This window comes from Buceros rhinoceros, unplaced genomic scaffold, assembly GCF_000710305.1.
Source record: "Buceros rhinoceros silvestris isolate BGI_N320 unplaced genomic scaffold, ASM71030v1 scaffold22421, whole genome shotgun sequence".
Lineage (NCBI taxonomy): Eukaryota > Metazoa > Chordata > Aves > Bucerotiformes > Bucerotidae > Buceros > Buceros rhinoceros.
The window spans coordinates 61,112-76,345 of record NW_010394007.1 but is presented as its reverse complement, the minus strand read 5'-3'; the positions used below and the strand labels follow the sequence as shown (position 1 = coordinate 76,345).

The following is a 15,234-nucleotide window of genomic DNA, read 5'->3' as shown; positions in this document are numbered from 1 at the left end:
CTTCTGTTCATTCTGGTTGCAGCAAAAGCGTGAAAATGCAAACCTCAGAGGTTCACACAATTATACCAGAAAGGACAGGACATTAAAAAAGCCCCAAGCCAACCCTAACCAGTATTTACCACTCACACAGCTTCAAAAAGCTTGTTCAGCCTGCAAGAATAAAATAATCCAAACAGTGCTTCTGTATGTCACCAGCCTGGCCAACGCTTAGCTGGGTGAGGTTGAACATCTCACATATAGCAGATGCGCCACAGGGAGGGTATTTTTCAGACTCAGCTCCCTCACTCCCTCATGGAGACGTATGGGAAGACTTTTGATTATTGTTTTTTTCTGTTGCAGTCTGTACTAGCTTACTGAGCAGTCCAGTCATGAATTAGATGGAGCTAAAAACACAGCTTATAAATTGCTTGTTGTGCTCAGGTTGAATGGATGCACCTGACTTAGGGACAGAACTTCAACCTGTCTTTGCTGAGGCCTATGTGAGTTTGCTCTTACCTGTTTTTGTCGCACTGTAAATGTTCTCAATGGGGAAGACAGTGCCCAGTCCATAGAGAAGCACTTTAGCCAGAGCTGGTATAAGCTGAGTTGTGGTGACCAACACATTCACACAGTTAGGCCTAGAAAACAAAAGTTAGTACAAGTGGCAAATTATGGGAAATTATGCAGCTAGAGGCAGATAGTGTGAAGTACTGGTAACATCCTTTTATCAACTTAGTAGAATGAAAAAAAAAAAATAAAAGAAACCAGCAGCAGTGATGCAGCCTCACTGCACGTGTGCCAGGGTCTGTTTTGCAGGAATTTACACACCATGCAGTAATGAGGTAGCCACGGAAAGGCAAGAAAAAGGACTGTTCTCTCTTTTGTTCAGTTTATCATTTCAAGTTCACCTCAACCTTTGACAACACAAGTCTGGCAAATGTGTAGACTGGTCTCCCGCAGGTTTGGCCAGCAAAGCCATATGAACGTGTCTCAATTTGTTTAGAGGGGGAAAAAAGGGAAGCAAAGGAGATCGTAGATCAAGCCTGTAGGCAATTCTTTAAGCTGTTCTTACCGGGAATGTATCAAATTCAGCGCCTTCAGAGCGTGTGTGAGCCAGAGATCAGTCAGCGCTTCAAGTTCTGCTCTTAACTGCAGCCAGGTTTCCCTCTTAGGAGCTCCTATTAAACCTGTGAACAGGGAAAGCGTCGTTGCAGCAGCACAGAAAGGGAGTCGCACAGCTTTGTATGCAGGCTTGTGGGCTTGTGTCTGTCCTGAACCCTGTCTCTCCCATTGCCCTTCTCTCTGCTGCAGCTCAGCATCCTTCCTCTCCAGTGGAATGGTCTCAGCCACCCGCACGCTGTGGGGCCTTGTTAAAACACCTTTCTTGGACTCAGCGTAAAGCTTGCACAGGAAACGAGCAAGAGGACGGAAGAGCTGCATATAGGGGTAGTGGCCTGAGCTGAGACATATCTGAAGCTGGGTTGGTTTTGTTTCCTCTGAAAAGCCATGCGCCATTTCCAGCACTTGCGGGTAGGCTATTCCTCCAACCAGAAAAAAAAAAAAGTTCTCTAGTTTTGCTTCTTTCCTTTCTAGTCAAGAGACCTGGCACCGATGTTCTAAAAGAGGAGCAAAGCAGCTTGTTGGAAGAACTGTCTGGAACTAGCTGACATGAAGGAACCCAGGGCATCCTGACATCTGGTGATATTGTTTTGGGGGAGTTAAAAAAACAAGCAGTTATGATACAAGAATGCCTTCAGACAGAGATCAGCCATATGTTCTGCGAGAAAAAGAGCATATTTAGTTTTCAACTGTTCGCTTGCTTACTAAACATTTTGGAAAATTGGAGAAGGTTGCTTTCCTGGCAAAGAAATTACAAAATAAAGCCCCACACTTGGATGTGAGTCCTTCTCAAACCACTAAACCAGGTTATTTTGGCATATCTCCTGCAAATCCTGTACAGAACCTTATTTAAGTATGACTGCTGGAACACTTGCTCAGCTCGCTGTGTTCTTATCACGATGCTCTCCACACCTCCTCCACAGATGTCCCTAGCAGGGTCAGAGGTGTCTGGGAAGATGAAAGGCATGCTTGTTGCCTGGCCATTGACACTTACCCCCTACGTTGTTTTTGTAGGTGTTGTACATCTCTTTCACCCGACGGTAGCGGAATGCTAATTTCCTCATCCAGTCAACTCCCCCATGAACACCCGAGCCCAGACACAGATTTGCACTGGCAGTGGAACTGTGAAAGCCATCTGCAGAGAAGTTGTATGTGCTGGGAAAGGGAGGAGGGAAGGGGAGAGGTCAGTATAATTACAGTCTCTACAGTGCCAGCAGGGAGTGGAAACAATTGAAAAGAAACGTGGAGACAAGTGGCAGCAGATACGCAAGCAGGACACGCTGTACGGAACTCCCATCTCTAGCACGGCTGCTAGCACGGGGTTTAAAAACGTTCTTACTGTAAACACAACGCACTCCCTGCAATTCTGTGGTCCTCTGGACTACAAAACATCTGACTGTCCTCAGGTCATTGAAATTCCTCACCTGCCTCTCACCCAGGCTGCTAAGGTAACTGCTCAAATCCTAAAGGAGAAAATTCTGGTGTTAGCTTTCTGCCTGCTTGGCTATATTGCTGAACAGGCTCTGAACGCACATTAGATCAAGAAAAAAATGAAGGCATTAACTAAAGGAGCCTCAACTGCCTGCAACATGTAAAGTTGGGTTTTTAAAAAAAAAAACTGAATTAATATTTCAAAGCAATTCTAGAGTAATTACCATAGTGAACTGGGAGCAAGTGACCATTCCACAAACACTTCAGCAGACTGTTTCTCTGAAGGAAGCAATCCTGCCTTCTACCAGGCATCAGTTCCTGCCTTCAGCCCTGGTCGAAGACCCTTTGTTTGTACCAGCACAAATACTTCTTCAGCACTGAGGTGAATCACGTAAGGGAACTGTTCCAGTTAAAAGATAATGCAACTTCAAAATAATAATAAACACACACCCCCTGCTTTTCAGCTGGCTCAGCATTCTGGTTTGGGGTGGGAGGCACACAAAGAGGCAGTACCAGCTCATTCAATCTTAAAGTGTTGGCCATCAGCATGAGTTTCACAATCTGAGCAGGTCTCAGATCAAGCTGTGATGGAAGAGAGCAGCCAAAACTCAAGGGGCAAGTTGGCAGGAGCAGGTCACAGAGCCAGAGGATCTGGACAAACTCAGAGCAAGGGAAGGGACCGAAAGGCTCAGCAACACAGACCTTCCCTCCTCAGCTGCAGCTTGAAGTTAGCTCAGCTTACAGTGCTTCAACACCTCGCTGGGACAGTGAGTATGCCAGTGCTCGTACAGTCACAATGTGACTTACTGCACAGTAATTCCCCCTCCTAGAAAGGCCTGATGCCACTTTATTTCTGTATTAGAGCATCCAGATAGATATTTAACATGCTTAACACACTTCAGACAGCTCAGCTTCATTTCCCACATGAATAGACCATAAGCAGCTGAGAAATATTTCTGAAACAACTGAAACCACTCAGGGGCTTTTCAAGCCCCTGAAACACTGTTAGCACACAGATTTTTTTGGTTCAAAGGAAGTATACATATTGAGTTAAATCCCAAATTAATGTTTTAATGCCTGAACAAGTATCCAAACTCACTGCTTACAGGCCAAAGGACTTAAATATACATGTGCCATTTTAGCGCGCTGCAAAGCACAAACTAACCTTCAGTCACAGCAAAAAAATCTTCTAAGTGTTCTCTGCAGAAGGAAAAGTCTCTTCCGTAAAACACTTGATTGTTTTCGGTGCTGTTTCTGCACCAATTTCTCATAAAACCTCAAATGACACAGCGCTATACGAGCTCTGCCCATTTTGTTCTCGTGCTAATTACCAGGACTCTGCAGGCACACTTTGGAAAGGTGGATGGAATGGCACAGAAGTAGTTTTTATGTCCATGATGATCTAGCTTACAGTTAATAACGTTTGGTGCAGTTGTGGTACAAGTTCCTACCAGTGACAAGGCTCTGGCATGTCAAGGTCCACAATTCTCACTACTAAGCCCGTTCATTACAGGATGGGCAGTGGAAACCTTTCAGTGTGGTTCTGAAGCAGTCTGGCCACACCTGTGCCAACTGCCTGCCAAGGCAGATCAGAAATGAGCGCGGCCTGACTGGAGTTCAACCTGATTTCACATCCATTTCCCAGAACGGTTCAAAGCTCAGCACAGTCAGGCCTTGACAGTAGGCACAGGCATATTAATGTGAGAAAGGGGACTCTGTGCTTCGGTCTGCTTAATAAATGCAGACAGCGTGGAGCCAGGGAGGGGAGAGGTGCATGACTGAGAATGTTATTTTATATGATTGACCAGCTTCCTGCTACTTCCAAACAGCTGGGGACTACCTGACCTGCAGCTTCCAGCCTGGAGATCCCGTACCTTAGATCTTGACCGTTATCGTCTGATGATACATCGTCTATGTGGATCTGGTCACAGTCCTGAGAAGCATATGAAAAAAAATACAGTGGTAAGTGCTTTAAAAAAAATTTGAAAGAATGGAATGAAAAATTATGTTAAGGGTAATATTAAGGAGATAAAAGCTAGTACTGTCTGGCATAGTCTAGCCTGTTAATTATTAGGACCAAGTATCGCGTAGCACTTGCACAAAATAGGAATAGAGTGTGTGAGCATGTGTGTGAGAGATGTGCTGTTGTCTAAGGGCACAACAGCTCTTGAATAATACAGTAAGTGAAACTCCTTCCTGTGCAGACCAGGAGGGAGAGAGATGCTTGTGTTTTAGCCAGGAAAACTGTGGGTTTTAAACTTTGTATGCATGATAAGGCAGAGATTTGGCAGCCTTTCCCCCTGTGAGAATACTGCTTTGGACAGGAGATGTATGCCCCCGTAATTAGACGGGGAGAAGATCTGTCCCAAAGAAATTTCCAGAGACGCCTGTCCTGCCAGTGTTTTCCCAGTTTGTTCTGAGGAGGCTGAGCTTCCTTTGATGTGAGGGAAGCTGGGCTGGAGCACTGAGGGCGGCACCCTTTCATAGCCCCGGCCACAGACAGAGTTAAGGAATACTGTGTGTCAGTAATGAGGAAATCTGTGCACAGGAAATTTCACCAGAATATGTAGTTGGAGCTCAGCCTGCATAAAGTATGTACTCGAGATCTTATCTTCCAAAATGCTTCATTGTTTGAATGGTGGGGGCCCTGCCTCAAAAATTCGAGAAATGTTATTTCTTTGGTTTCTTTCCTAGTCTTAGCATTAAGATTAGAAAGAGAAAAATCAGGAAGCTTCTCCCACCACCTTAAATCTCCTTTCTCCATAACCCCTGCAGGTAAGAACACAGCAAAAAGCCTTCAGGCTGATGAACACTATCTTTTCTTCTGGTTGATTTTTGAACAGAGGTAAAAGCACTTGGTACATCAGGATCCCAAAGTCAGAACAGCTGCAGTACCAAGGTACAGTTACTCTTCACCATTTCAATATTCTGTAAACCATAAAATTCATCTTACCTGCCCTAACGACTGACAGGTTTATGAATTACCTTAAACTAGCCCCTTTCAAAAAAAGAAAAAAATCCCCAAACAGGTAACCGAACTTGCTACCAACAGCAAAATGTCACTGTTCTTATCCATAATCATGAGGTTTTCTGCAGCACGTTTTTTAGTTAACTCTCAAAAAGACACACGCTTTTATCTTGTTCTCATCTCATCAATCCTCTTATCAGCCTATGACCAGGGTGTATATTTCTGGCTATAAATGGAGACAAGTGGCTGAATAGCACATCTCTGCTGGCAGCTCGCTCTCTCTTCCACCCCCACCATTTTTTAAGCCCCCTCCCAATGGCTGTTGTGAGCCATGCTGGGATAATATTGATGCAGCCCACTGCACTCCGAGTTGCACGATGCAGGGTATTAAGTCAGGGGAAAGGCATTTGTGGAGGGATCTGTTTTTCTCATTTGTGAATGAATTGTTCTGTACACTGAAGTGTGACAACAGTAGCTATCACATTTCTAACTTAATAAAATACCATGACACTTGGTGAGACGCTACCTCATAGTCCGCTGGCTGAGCCTATCGTGTTACTGGGTGAAACACAGGCAAGCTGGTTAAAGCAAGAATGTGGACCATGTTTTACTACTTGGTTATGAGACTAATTTTTCATTCTTGTAGAATTTCCTTGAAATCTTAGTAAGTAAGGAATCAAAGCAGGATATCTGGACTGCTGAAAAGATGGTGCAGGCTGTTCGAATGAAGTCTGCAATGGGGACATATCCCAGTTTTCACATCTGCTGCCTTTTTAAAACGATACTCTAGGATCGGAAGTGTATGATGTGTGGCACGTACAGCCTATAACTGAGTCAGATGTGTAAAACTACAGTCAATCCTCGCAGCTCTGGGAACTGAACTGTTTTTAATGGTATCTTTAGGTCAGTATGTGCTACACAACTGGTCTCCAGGTGGGACCAGACCCTTGTGCCCGTATGGAAAGGAGCCTCAACTAAAAGCCTCTGCTACCTCCTTGTGAAATACAAGCTGTTCGTGAGGATGCCTGGAGAAGTATCTTTCGTTATGGCTTGTGCTCCCTCTGAATACATTCAAAGGTACGTTTCTCTCATGCACTTAGGAAAACAACTTATAAACACACAGATTGTCTATTTATTTATCAGGATTGTGTTAGAGATTTTTAAACATCTCATGGACTCACTGGTCAGTCGAGCTTGCCTCCCTCATCAGATGGGGGGTTAACAGTTCCCAGAACACAAAACCTCCAGGGATGGCTCTGAAAGGCAGTAACTTGTAAACCCACTAATACCCTTGTTTGTTAATTCCTCCTCCCCTTGTCAGTCCTCCTGTCCTTAATACCTGTTTTCCAGAGTGCTAAATAATAATATCTCCAGAGAGACTGGGGATGGAAGGGACTATTCTCTAGCCAGCATTGCACTGTGAACAAAAGGCATCCGGGAGTAAAAGCACAACCCGGGAAAGCCCAGAGCTCGTATTTTAACTTCACTGTGATCTGTAACCTTGGACAACTCCTTTTCTCCCTCATTTCCCAAAAGGGGAAAAGAGAGTGAGAATACCTCCTTTCAAGTGAACATTCACTGATCTGTTCTGCAGTGTGATCAGAGCCCTTTGTACACAGGACGTTCTACGCAGAGATGGTGCGTCCAGAGATGGTGCGCTCCCTGGAACAGGGAACAGTTGCCTGAATCTCCCCTGGGTAACACTGAAAACAGATAAAGCCCTGGCTAACAATCGTCTCAGAATAATTTTTTGATAGAAAAAAGGGAGTATTCCAGTGGAGGTTCCTCACACAGCCTTTGAAGCCAGTTTTTTGCTATGATGTGAAATCACATCCTCATCACACTAAGGAGGATGGCACAAATGCTACTGAGGGCTGTGCAAACCTTCCTGTAACTATGGACAAATGTTTCACCCTCATCAAGCACTTGCTGGGAATGCTTCAAAAGAGCTTTACACCCTTGGCAGCACCTTCTGCTCTGCGCAGCACTGAAAACCTCAGCTAGAAAAATAAACCATTCACCTCTGCTAGAGCAAGGTAATAACTGATGTTCTTGTCCAATGTGCCTCTCTGGCGAGAATAGGCAACATTTCCTCCACTTCTCCCCCGGCTTTCACTGCCAGGACAGAGGCCGGCCATGCTCTACTTGGTCCAGACTGCTGGGCCTCCCAAAATGCCTGAATTTAGATTTGTGCCACAGAGAAGTTTCGCTACATTTAGCATTATCTAGTAAGAGTGCTCTTGCTTTGGTCTCAAATGGGGCAACTATCCTAACGCCTTCTCAGCCACAGCTTCCTTCACCTTGCCCCAGCACAGAAGATGGTCAGAAGTGGTCTCAGCCCGATGCAGTTTTAGCTTACTGTGGCTTGTACAGGCCAGTGTTACACCACATGATGGTGCTAACGTATATGGTAATGTTTGCGGGTCTAGAACTGAGTCAGCTTCTGTGCTTCTTTTCTACCAATTTCTTTTTTCTTTTTTAACAATATCATTCACTACATTTTTTTTAAGCCTAGAACTTGATGATGTATGATCTTTAAATATCACTTCACGAAAACTCAAACCTGACTTTTATTTATCAACCTAAATGAAGGCGTAGGGCAGTTAATGAGCAGAGATGACCGTTGCAAAGTCTTCCAAACTGAAATGGCTTTTTTTTTTTAAAGTGAAATTTTGTAAAGAACACTTACGTCTCTTGAATTCTTCCTCATCCCTCATTTTTTCATTGAAAAGGCTCAGCTAAAACCAAACCACCTTTAAGTAGTTTGGTCTACAAAGATGATAGAGAAAACCTCCCTTAATATTTTGCTGAACAGATTTGTCATGGGAGAAGCACCTGGCTCTCTTCCTGTGCTGGAGATGGAGGCCAGGTATTTTGTGGAAAGTTTTAATTTCTATTTGGAGACCCAGTGCTAAACTTCAGCTCTTCACTGGACTAGTTCTTCCTCAGTTAAATCGTCCTCCTGAAATGACAGTCCTGTATCTGAGGGCTATTTGTTTAGCTTTTGCTTCCTTAATGTCCAGAAACCATGAAAGAAAAGAAACACAACATACTAACTTTTTATAATTAAAAACTTTTCTCTACCACAGTGGCTGAAGAACTTGAGAGGCCATGCGAGACAAAACTGACCTAAGGACTCTGCTTCTAGCAGCCAAAGCTATTACTGCCTGATAAACGTGAAGAATTTGACCGAGGCCAGACAATTTGCTACTTCATTTCATATTTTAGAGCAGTATGTGAAGCAAGGAGAAAACTTGTTTTTAAATTATTTGCCAGCTTATGTTCTTGCAAAAGCACAGCTAGACAGAGGGTTTCTGGAGAGTGGCTTTGTGCAGGACATGGAGCTTTGTTGCACCACGTGGGAGATCTGATGGGTGGAAAGTGTCGGTTGCCTGTTAGGTATTATTCCTACTCGCCCTGGGTTCCCAAACAGCAGCTCTTTCCTTTTTTTTTTTTTCCTCCCCTAAGAGAAGGATTTTTTTTCACTTTGCACTTTCCGTACCCTCACTGCCAATCCCTCTTTGAAAAAAGCTGAAAGAGGAAAAACCTGTCAGTTCAGGTGCTACCCACTACTTGTCTTTGAAAGGAAATTAAAATTCTCAGCAAGTGAAACCTCAGATCGTAAGGAGACAGGTGGCAGGAAAGGTTGTACCTCCTGTAATGGCGAGGACCGCAGCGCAATTAAGTGGTGAAGGAACTAGAAGTTCTCACCAAACTCATCAGGCACAGTTCTCTCATTTCATCTGGCACAGAAACAAATTTTTCCTTTTTCAAGTGAAGAAAAAGTCCCTAGAAGTCTGCCCAGGGATGCCAGATTTTTTTCCTCCAAGCGGTATTGTGACTCCAAGGTGCACACAGCAAAACCCCATCTTACCTCACTTTGTATGTGACTCATTCAGACTATTTCTACTGTTGCAAACAAATTTTCACCGGGACTGTACAGCTGTTTCTCAGCTGGTGACAGAATTCTGCTACCATCACTTTGCTTGAATTTTGCCATATATTGAGAAGGTTTTTTCGCTTTGTATAAGGCACAAACAGGAAGGATTCCTCCTCTTGGTCTTTTATGTTGAAACTCACATAGTTTCACCGTGCAGTGTGCCTGAGCTTGAGCAGACCTCCCGCTCTGTCTGTGTGTGCAAACACAGCTTCCTCACGGAGACCGTTTTTAAAACCTCTGCATTGGCTCACAGCTAATTGCTACCTGCCCCATAGGATCTATGCTAATTTAGCTTAATAAAATTATTACATAGCAAATTTCAGGAGAAGCGGCAGCAATGTCCTCATTAGATTTAGTAAAACTGCCAAAAGCCATCATTGTTGCTGTGTATTTAGAAAAAAATTCCTTAACAGAATGAAGATGTCAAATGGACACAGTAAAGTATGCTTCCAATAAGCCATCTAAGGCCCATTTCTTTGGGGTCAAAAATGAAAGTTTCTTGGCCAGAAAAACAAGTTTGTAGACCAGATGCAAATAATTAGAGAGAGAGATGTTAAATAAAACAAGCAGCTACATACCTCCAGGTCATTAAAGAACAGATGTGTATCTGCAAGGTTGAAGATCATTTCTTCCATCATAAGACCTATCCGCACAGACGTCGTGGTGTCCTGTTAGGAGAAAAACAGTTTGCTTCCATTCACTTTGATTTTGTCCTTTTTGGAGGGGAGGGAGAGGTAAGAGATCTTAGAACAAAGATAGCATCTATGCATTCCTGTTTCTGAAGATACGTTCATTAAGTAATTTTATTTCCAAGTGTATCTTAACATGGTTTTCCCACCCTTCCTTTTGCTCTCATAGATAATAAAATTCTGTTCTTTGAAGGATGGTTATGGCTCACCTTGATCAATAACAGCCCACACACTTTAGATGATATAACAAGAACCATTAAACACCTGAGACCCTCTAAGAATTGCTTCAGTAGGTTAGACCAAGAACTGATTTCCAATAGTATAATTAGTGAATTAGGGGATAGTTATGAGCAACAGAGTGTGATCCCTTCCTGCCTTCGTCCTTCAAACCAGCTGTAGAAGGTCAGCAATATTTTCTTTTACTGTCAAACAGCAAAATCTGAAAACAGAACCCAGGAGCTCAAACATAAATTGAGGCTCTTTCTCTAAAGGGCACAATCCATTGTCTCAGCACACTTGGCTTAGGTCTTTGCTGTCATGCTAACTCAGGGGATCAGCACAGAAGTGGACAGAAAGGCAGATGTGATGTTCCCACATCAGAGTCCAGCGTGTGATAAAGCATCTCCTGTCCTCAGCAGCACATGTGCACCTGGGCAGGAGATGAAAAGAGCAGCCACCCTACTGCAAAGCTCTTCTATCCCCAGTGAAGTCACCTACTTAACAGCATCAGCAGGGTTAAAACAATTCCATCCTACCATACAAACCCAACTACAGCACAATAAGATGCTTGTCCAAGTACAACCACTCCTGCTCAGAACAGCGTGCTCTGCAGTGGTGTAGAGCCAGTGGCAGAGGCAGAACTGTAGCCATAATGGCAGTTACACCCAAGTAACTACACGGATTAAAAATCCCCAAGATGACAAGACACAGCACATTAAAATGCGGGATGGGTTCCTCTGACATTCTGGCTAGCGTTAGAAATGGTGACACATGCCCGAAGCTCCTGTCTGTGTGGGCTGGCTGGCTGTCACACTTTGCTCACTCTGCATGTTCTTGTATCAGCAGCCCCCTGCCCAACGGGTGTGGGACTAACTTGGCCCTTCCCTGAGCAGCTCCCAAACTGCCTCCTAAAAGGTAAGGACAGGATGCAGAAGCACTGCCTGCCTGCAGCATTTTAAAATTCTCTTTAACAATTAAAAGATTGTGAAAATGCACATGCCAGCAGCTCTAAAACAGCTTCTACACATTTTTAAGCATGTGTGAACTTTCTCACATCCAGATCCTGCTCCTACCAACATCAGTGACAAAACCTTAAGTAAATGCCCCTGGAGAAGCACCACACTACCCGCAGCTCTACTCTGGTGTGTCTAGTTGATTCGGTCTAGAAAATTCATGGTTTTCCCTGTCCCTTGCTACCCAGCTGAGACACCACAACTGCCTGTGAGAGGGCTGTCACTTAAATTTCCTCGCCAAATCAGAAAGCACAAGCTTAAATCAGCCCAAACTGACGGAGCTGACACTGCTTGGCCAGAGAAGCCACCCACAGACAATCCTGCATGGCAGAAGTGACTGACAGCTTTGGCTGGGCTATTTCCCTTTCTTCTGGCTTGGAGGGCTACCCTAATAGCTGACTGCATGTGCATAGGGAATCTGCTTGGTCCTCCTGCAAGCTGCCCCTCGGATGGGGGATGGTGGCTGCAGAGCTTCTACAGCTCTTGGCTTACTGCTTCCAAGCTGCCCAATGGACACTGTATATAGTCTCTGCAGGTCTGTTACTCTGAAACGCAATGAAGTGACGTGCTGTATGTACCCAGCCTGGTGCACTGCAATAGGAAATGAGGCTTGGTCACTTTTCCCTGTGCTTTTTCATCCCCTCCTGCCCCCAAACAACTGACCTGATTCATAAACCCATAGCAAAAGCACAGAAACACACTGATGCAAACAAGGTTGCCAACAAAACATTTCCTTATCCATTAAATACTTCAAAAACACAAGCAAAAATAATCTGTGGTTAATTTGATAAACACTCAATAGCTCAAAAGCATTGTGCCTATGCAAACCAAACAACAGACAACGTGGAAAAAACCAAGAGCGTTCCCACAACAAGCTTTTTTTTTTTTGTAATTCATCTTCCTTAGGACAAGGTTCCCTCATCTTTATGTTTATGTGGGTGGTTTTCCTCCACTAAAGTTACAAGCCATGCTAAACCAGGGCAGATTTATATGTAGTCTTTGCTCTAATTTTCTGCAGATTTCCGTGGAGTCGTGTTATTCTATGGCAGGACGGGAATGAGTGAGTTGAGGAGCTCTAACAGGGAGCACAATGTTTGGAGGGTGAGTACGTTTCAATCAACCTTTGCGGCAGATGCTGTTGACATGGATGGTGTACTACACACTAACCTAATTATTACGCATTCCTGGTGTAGTTCTCTTTAATTAGAGCAGAATGGCTGCGGTTTCAGCCATGCCTGTGACTCACAAGCATTGTACCCATCTAAAGAAAAGCTCTGTCACTCATGTTAAAACACGATTGTTGCTGTCCCAGAAAGAAGGGCACTTTCTCCTCTGGGCAAAAAGTAAACTTCAACAGACTTGCTTTGAACATGTCTCTAATTTTAAGCCCCAAACCTGCTCCCCTGATGAGGCACAGGGACACAGGCGTAATCAGAGCATCTGACTGTGGCCCCATGTGAAAAGCACTGAATCGAATTTTACTACCCAGGTGTAGTTACACGGGGGAACTGTTTTGAAGCAAATATGCTGCTAGGAAGAAATTATTTTGTAAAATAGTTTTTAATGAAGCAATTTATTTTTATACATTTCAAGGATCATTAGCTTTTAAAACTCTTTCAGGAAATCTCATTGGTTGGTATCTGTCATTTATCCTCTAAGTTTTGTCTTTAGCTTTATTGGTATTAATCACTAATGGGGAGTAGGGAAACATTTCCACAGTGTATGGAGTTACCTTTTCTTAAACTAAACAATATGGAAATTAAATTGTAGATGAGAGGGGAAAATAAAAAAAAAAAATCTTTCTCTTGAGATAGAGAATATGATGGAATGAAAATAAAACACAAAAATGCACTTTACCACCCAGAGGGGAAGTCGTTTGGGGAAATGATCTGGCATCGCTGCTTTCACAGTATGGACATTTCCTCCAGAGCAAGGCATGCTTCCAAGTCTTAAAGAGGCTGATAAAGTTAAAAGGCAAATCAGCACTCCCAGTATGATAGAGGTGTCCAGAGGCACGAGGCCAGGGTTCCACTGGCAGTTATTTATTTGCATTACTGTAACATCTAGAAGCACCAGCCCCAGTCTTGAACCCCACTGTGTTAGAGGTTGTACCCACGCAAAGACACAGTCCAACAGCTTTCAATTCAGGTATGAATAAACAGGAAAATCAGACTGATGGGAAAGTACCAAAATGAGACAGATATATCAATCAACATGTTGTCCAAATTCTCTGTACAGTCTGTAAATAATATGAAAAAGAATTACGAAATTTATCTGTAGATGTCAATGGAGAGCTCTTCCTAAGTATGGAAATCCTGTACCACTAAAGGGTACCTCCACGCTGCAGGGCATGGGCTGATGGACTGTCAATGCCTGCGTTAGAGAGGCGTGAATTTAGCAGAGCAACATGAAGTTGTTGCATTCATACGGTTGATCCCTGCTAATGTGTCCTTCCACAGAAAAAGTGCACCCTGAGCCCTGGGAACAAGCTCCCTAGGTAACAGATCTAGTAATATTTTCTGATGCATTTGAAGACTAAGGAAGAACGAACCACAGCCAGTTTAAAAACAAATCTCCTCCAGGAACCACATTTTACACTGAAAACAGATTAATCTAAAAACTCAACCCTGAGTGCTTGTTTAGCAACTTTAGAAGAGCAAGGTCCTACCCCTCTGGTAATCTACGAGTCATGCTTTCACAAACACGGACAATGAGAGGCAGGGAGAGAAAACAGGCAATAAACTCCTTTTGTAAATAAAACCTCCAGCACCACAGTGTATCCCTATATGCCTCACCTCTGCCACGCACCATCGCTGGAGGTTCCTGCAGGGCTGAAATTAAACAGCCTCACAAATTACTTTTAGTGATAAACCTCTGGTGCTTGGATACGACCGACCAGGCACTCCTGACCCTCCAACACACAGCTTTAACAGGCTTCTTCCCATCAGCCAGGGGAAATAAGCTCCAGGGGAGCAGGGGTCATTTAGAAGTATTCATTCTCAAAGACATTGATATTTCCCCTCCTCAAGACACCCTTCACTCCCACTGTCAACAAAACAGTAGTTTCACAGCTGCCCATTTCTGCTTAGTGCATGTCTTGAGGGAACTGAGAGGTAAAACATCCCCAATCTCTATTACTCCTTCATAAACAATAAAGGATCAAAACATACAAAGAGTAAGACAAGCCCTTTTTAAACATTTTGGATCAAAAATGTTTGCCCTAAAGAGCATCCTTGGACATGCCTCTGCTGTTCCTGTCACAGCTGTGACTCTCAGCTAAGGACTGATGGGCCATTGCCTTCTTCTGACAATGACCATACCTTCTGAGCAAGATAATTTCCACTATAAATGAGGCACTGCCAACTTCCAGCCCCACATCTGCTTGTTTGGGGGTAATTTTGCTGCTTGTTCAGCTGATAGTCCCACTAGAGGAAAACATGGACAACAGAAACCTGTGGAACATGCTGCAAAGGAAGACAAAAGTGTCCATTCACCAAGCGGAACATTTTCTTTCATATTGCCATGGCATGAGCTGAGCATTTGCTCTGAACGTTGCTTTCCTGTTGGCTAGTTGCACACTCTGTTCCTAATCCTTGAACTAGTCCTGCACATTTGAAATTAACTGCATTTTAAAATTTCAATTTGAGTTCAGTTATTCCATCACCAAGGAAGGGACAACACGCAGAACCATTTGAGATTTTATAGCCAAAGGACACTAAAATTAATTTCTGTTTCTGTTTTCATTCTGTCCCCTCATTTTGAGTAACAGGATGACAGAAGATGGCAAGAAGGAGCTTGCTGAACAGCCTTCAGTCTGTCTTTGCTTAAAGGTGATTTACACAAAAACTGAAGGTGAGCAAAGAGCAAGTCTTTCCC

At 43.7% G+C, this 15,234-nt stretch overlaps 1 protein-coding gene across 1 annotated transcript in view; it reads right to left on the bottom strand.

Annotated features, from left to right (window-relative positions):
• The window catches only part of EYA2 (EYA transcriptional coactivator and phosphatase 2), a 53,285-nt gene that overhangs the window by 4,801 nt on the left and 33,250 nt on the right, over positions 1-15,234 (bottom strand). The window contains exons 9-13 of the mRNA XM_010145114.1: positions 10,016-10,105; positions 4,404-4,462; positions 2,093-2,253; positions 1,052-1,166; positions 496-617 (exon numbers count right to left, since the gene is read on the bottom strand). Of these exons, the coding sequence (XP_010143416.1) occupies positions 496-617; positions 1,052-1,166; positions 2,093-2,253; positions 4,404-4,462; positions 10,016-10,105 (547 nt within the window). The remainder of the gene's footprint in view (positions 1-495; positions 618-1,051; positions 1,167-2,092; positions 2,254-4,403; positions 4,463-10,015; positions 10,106-15,234) is intronic.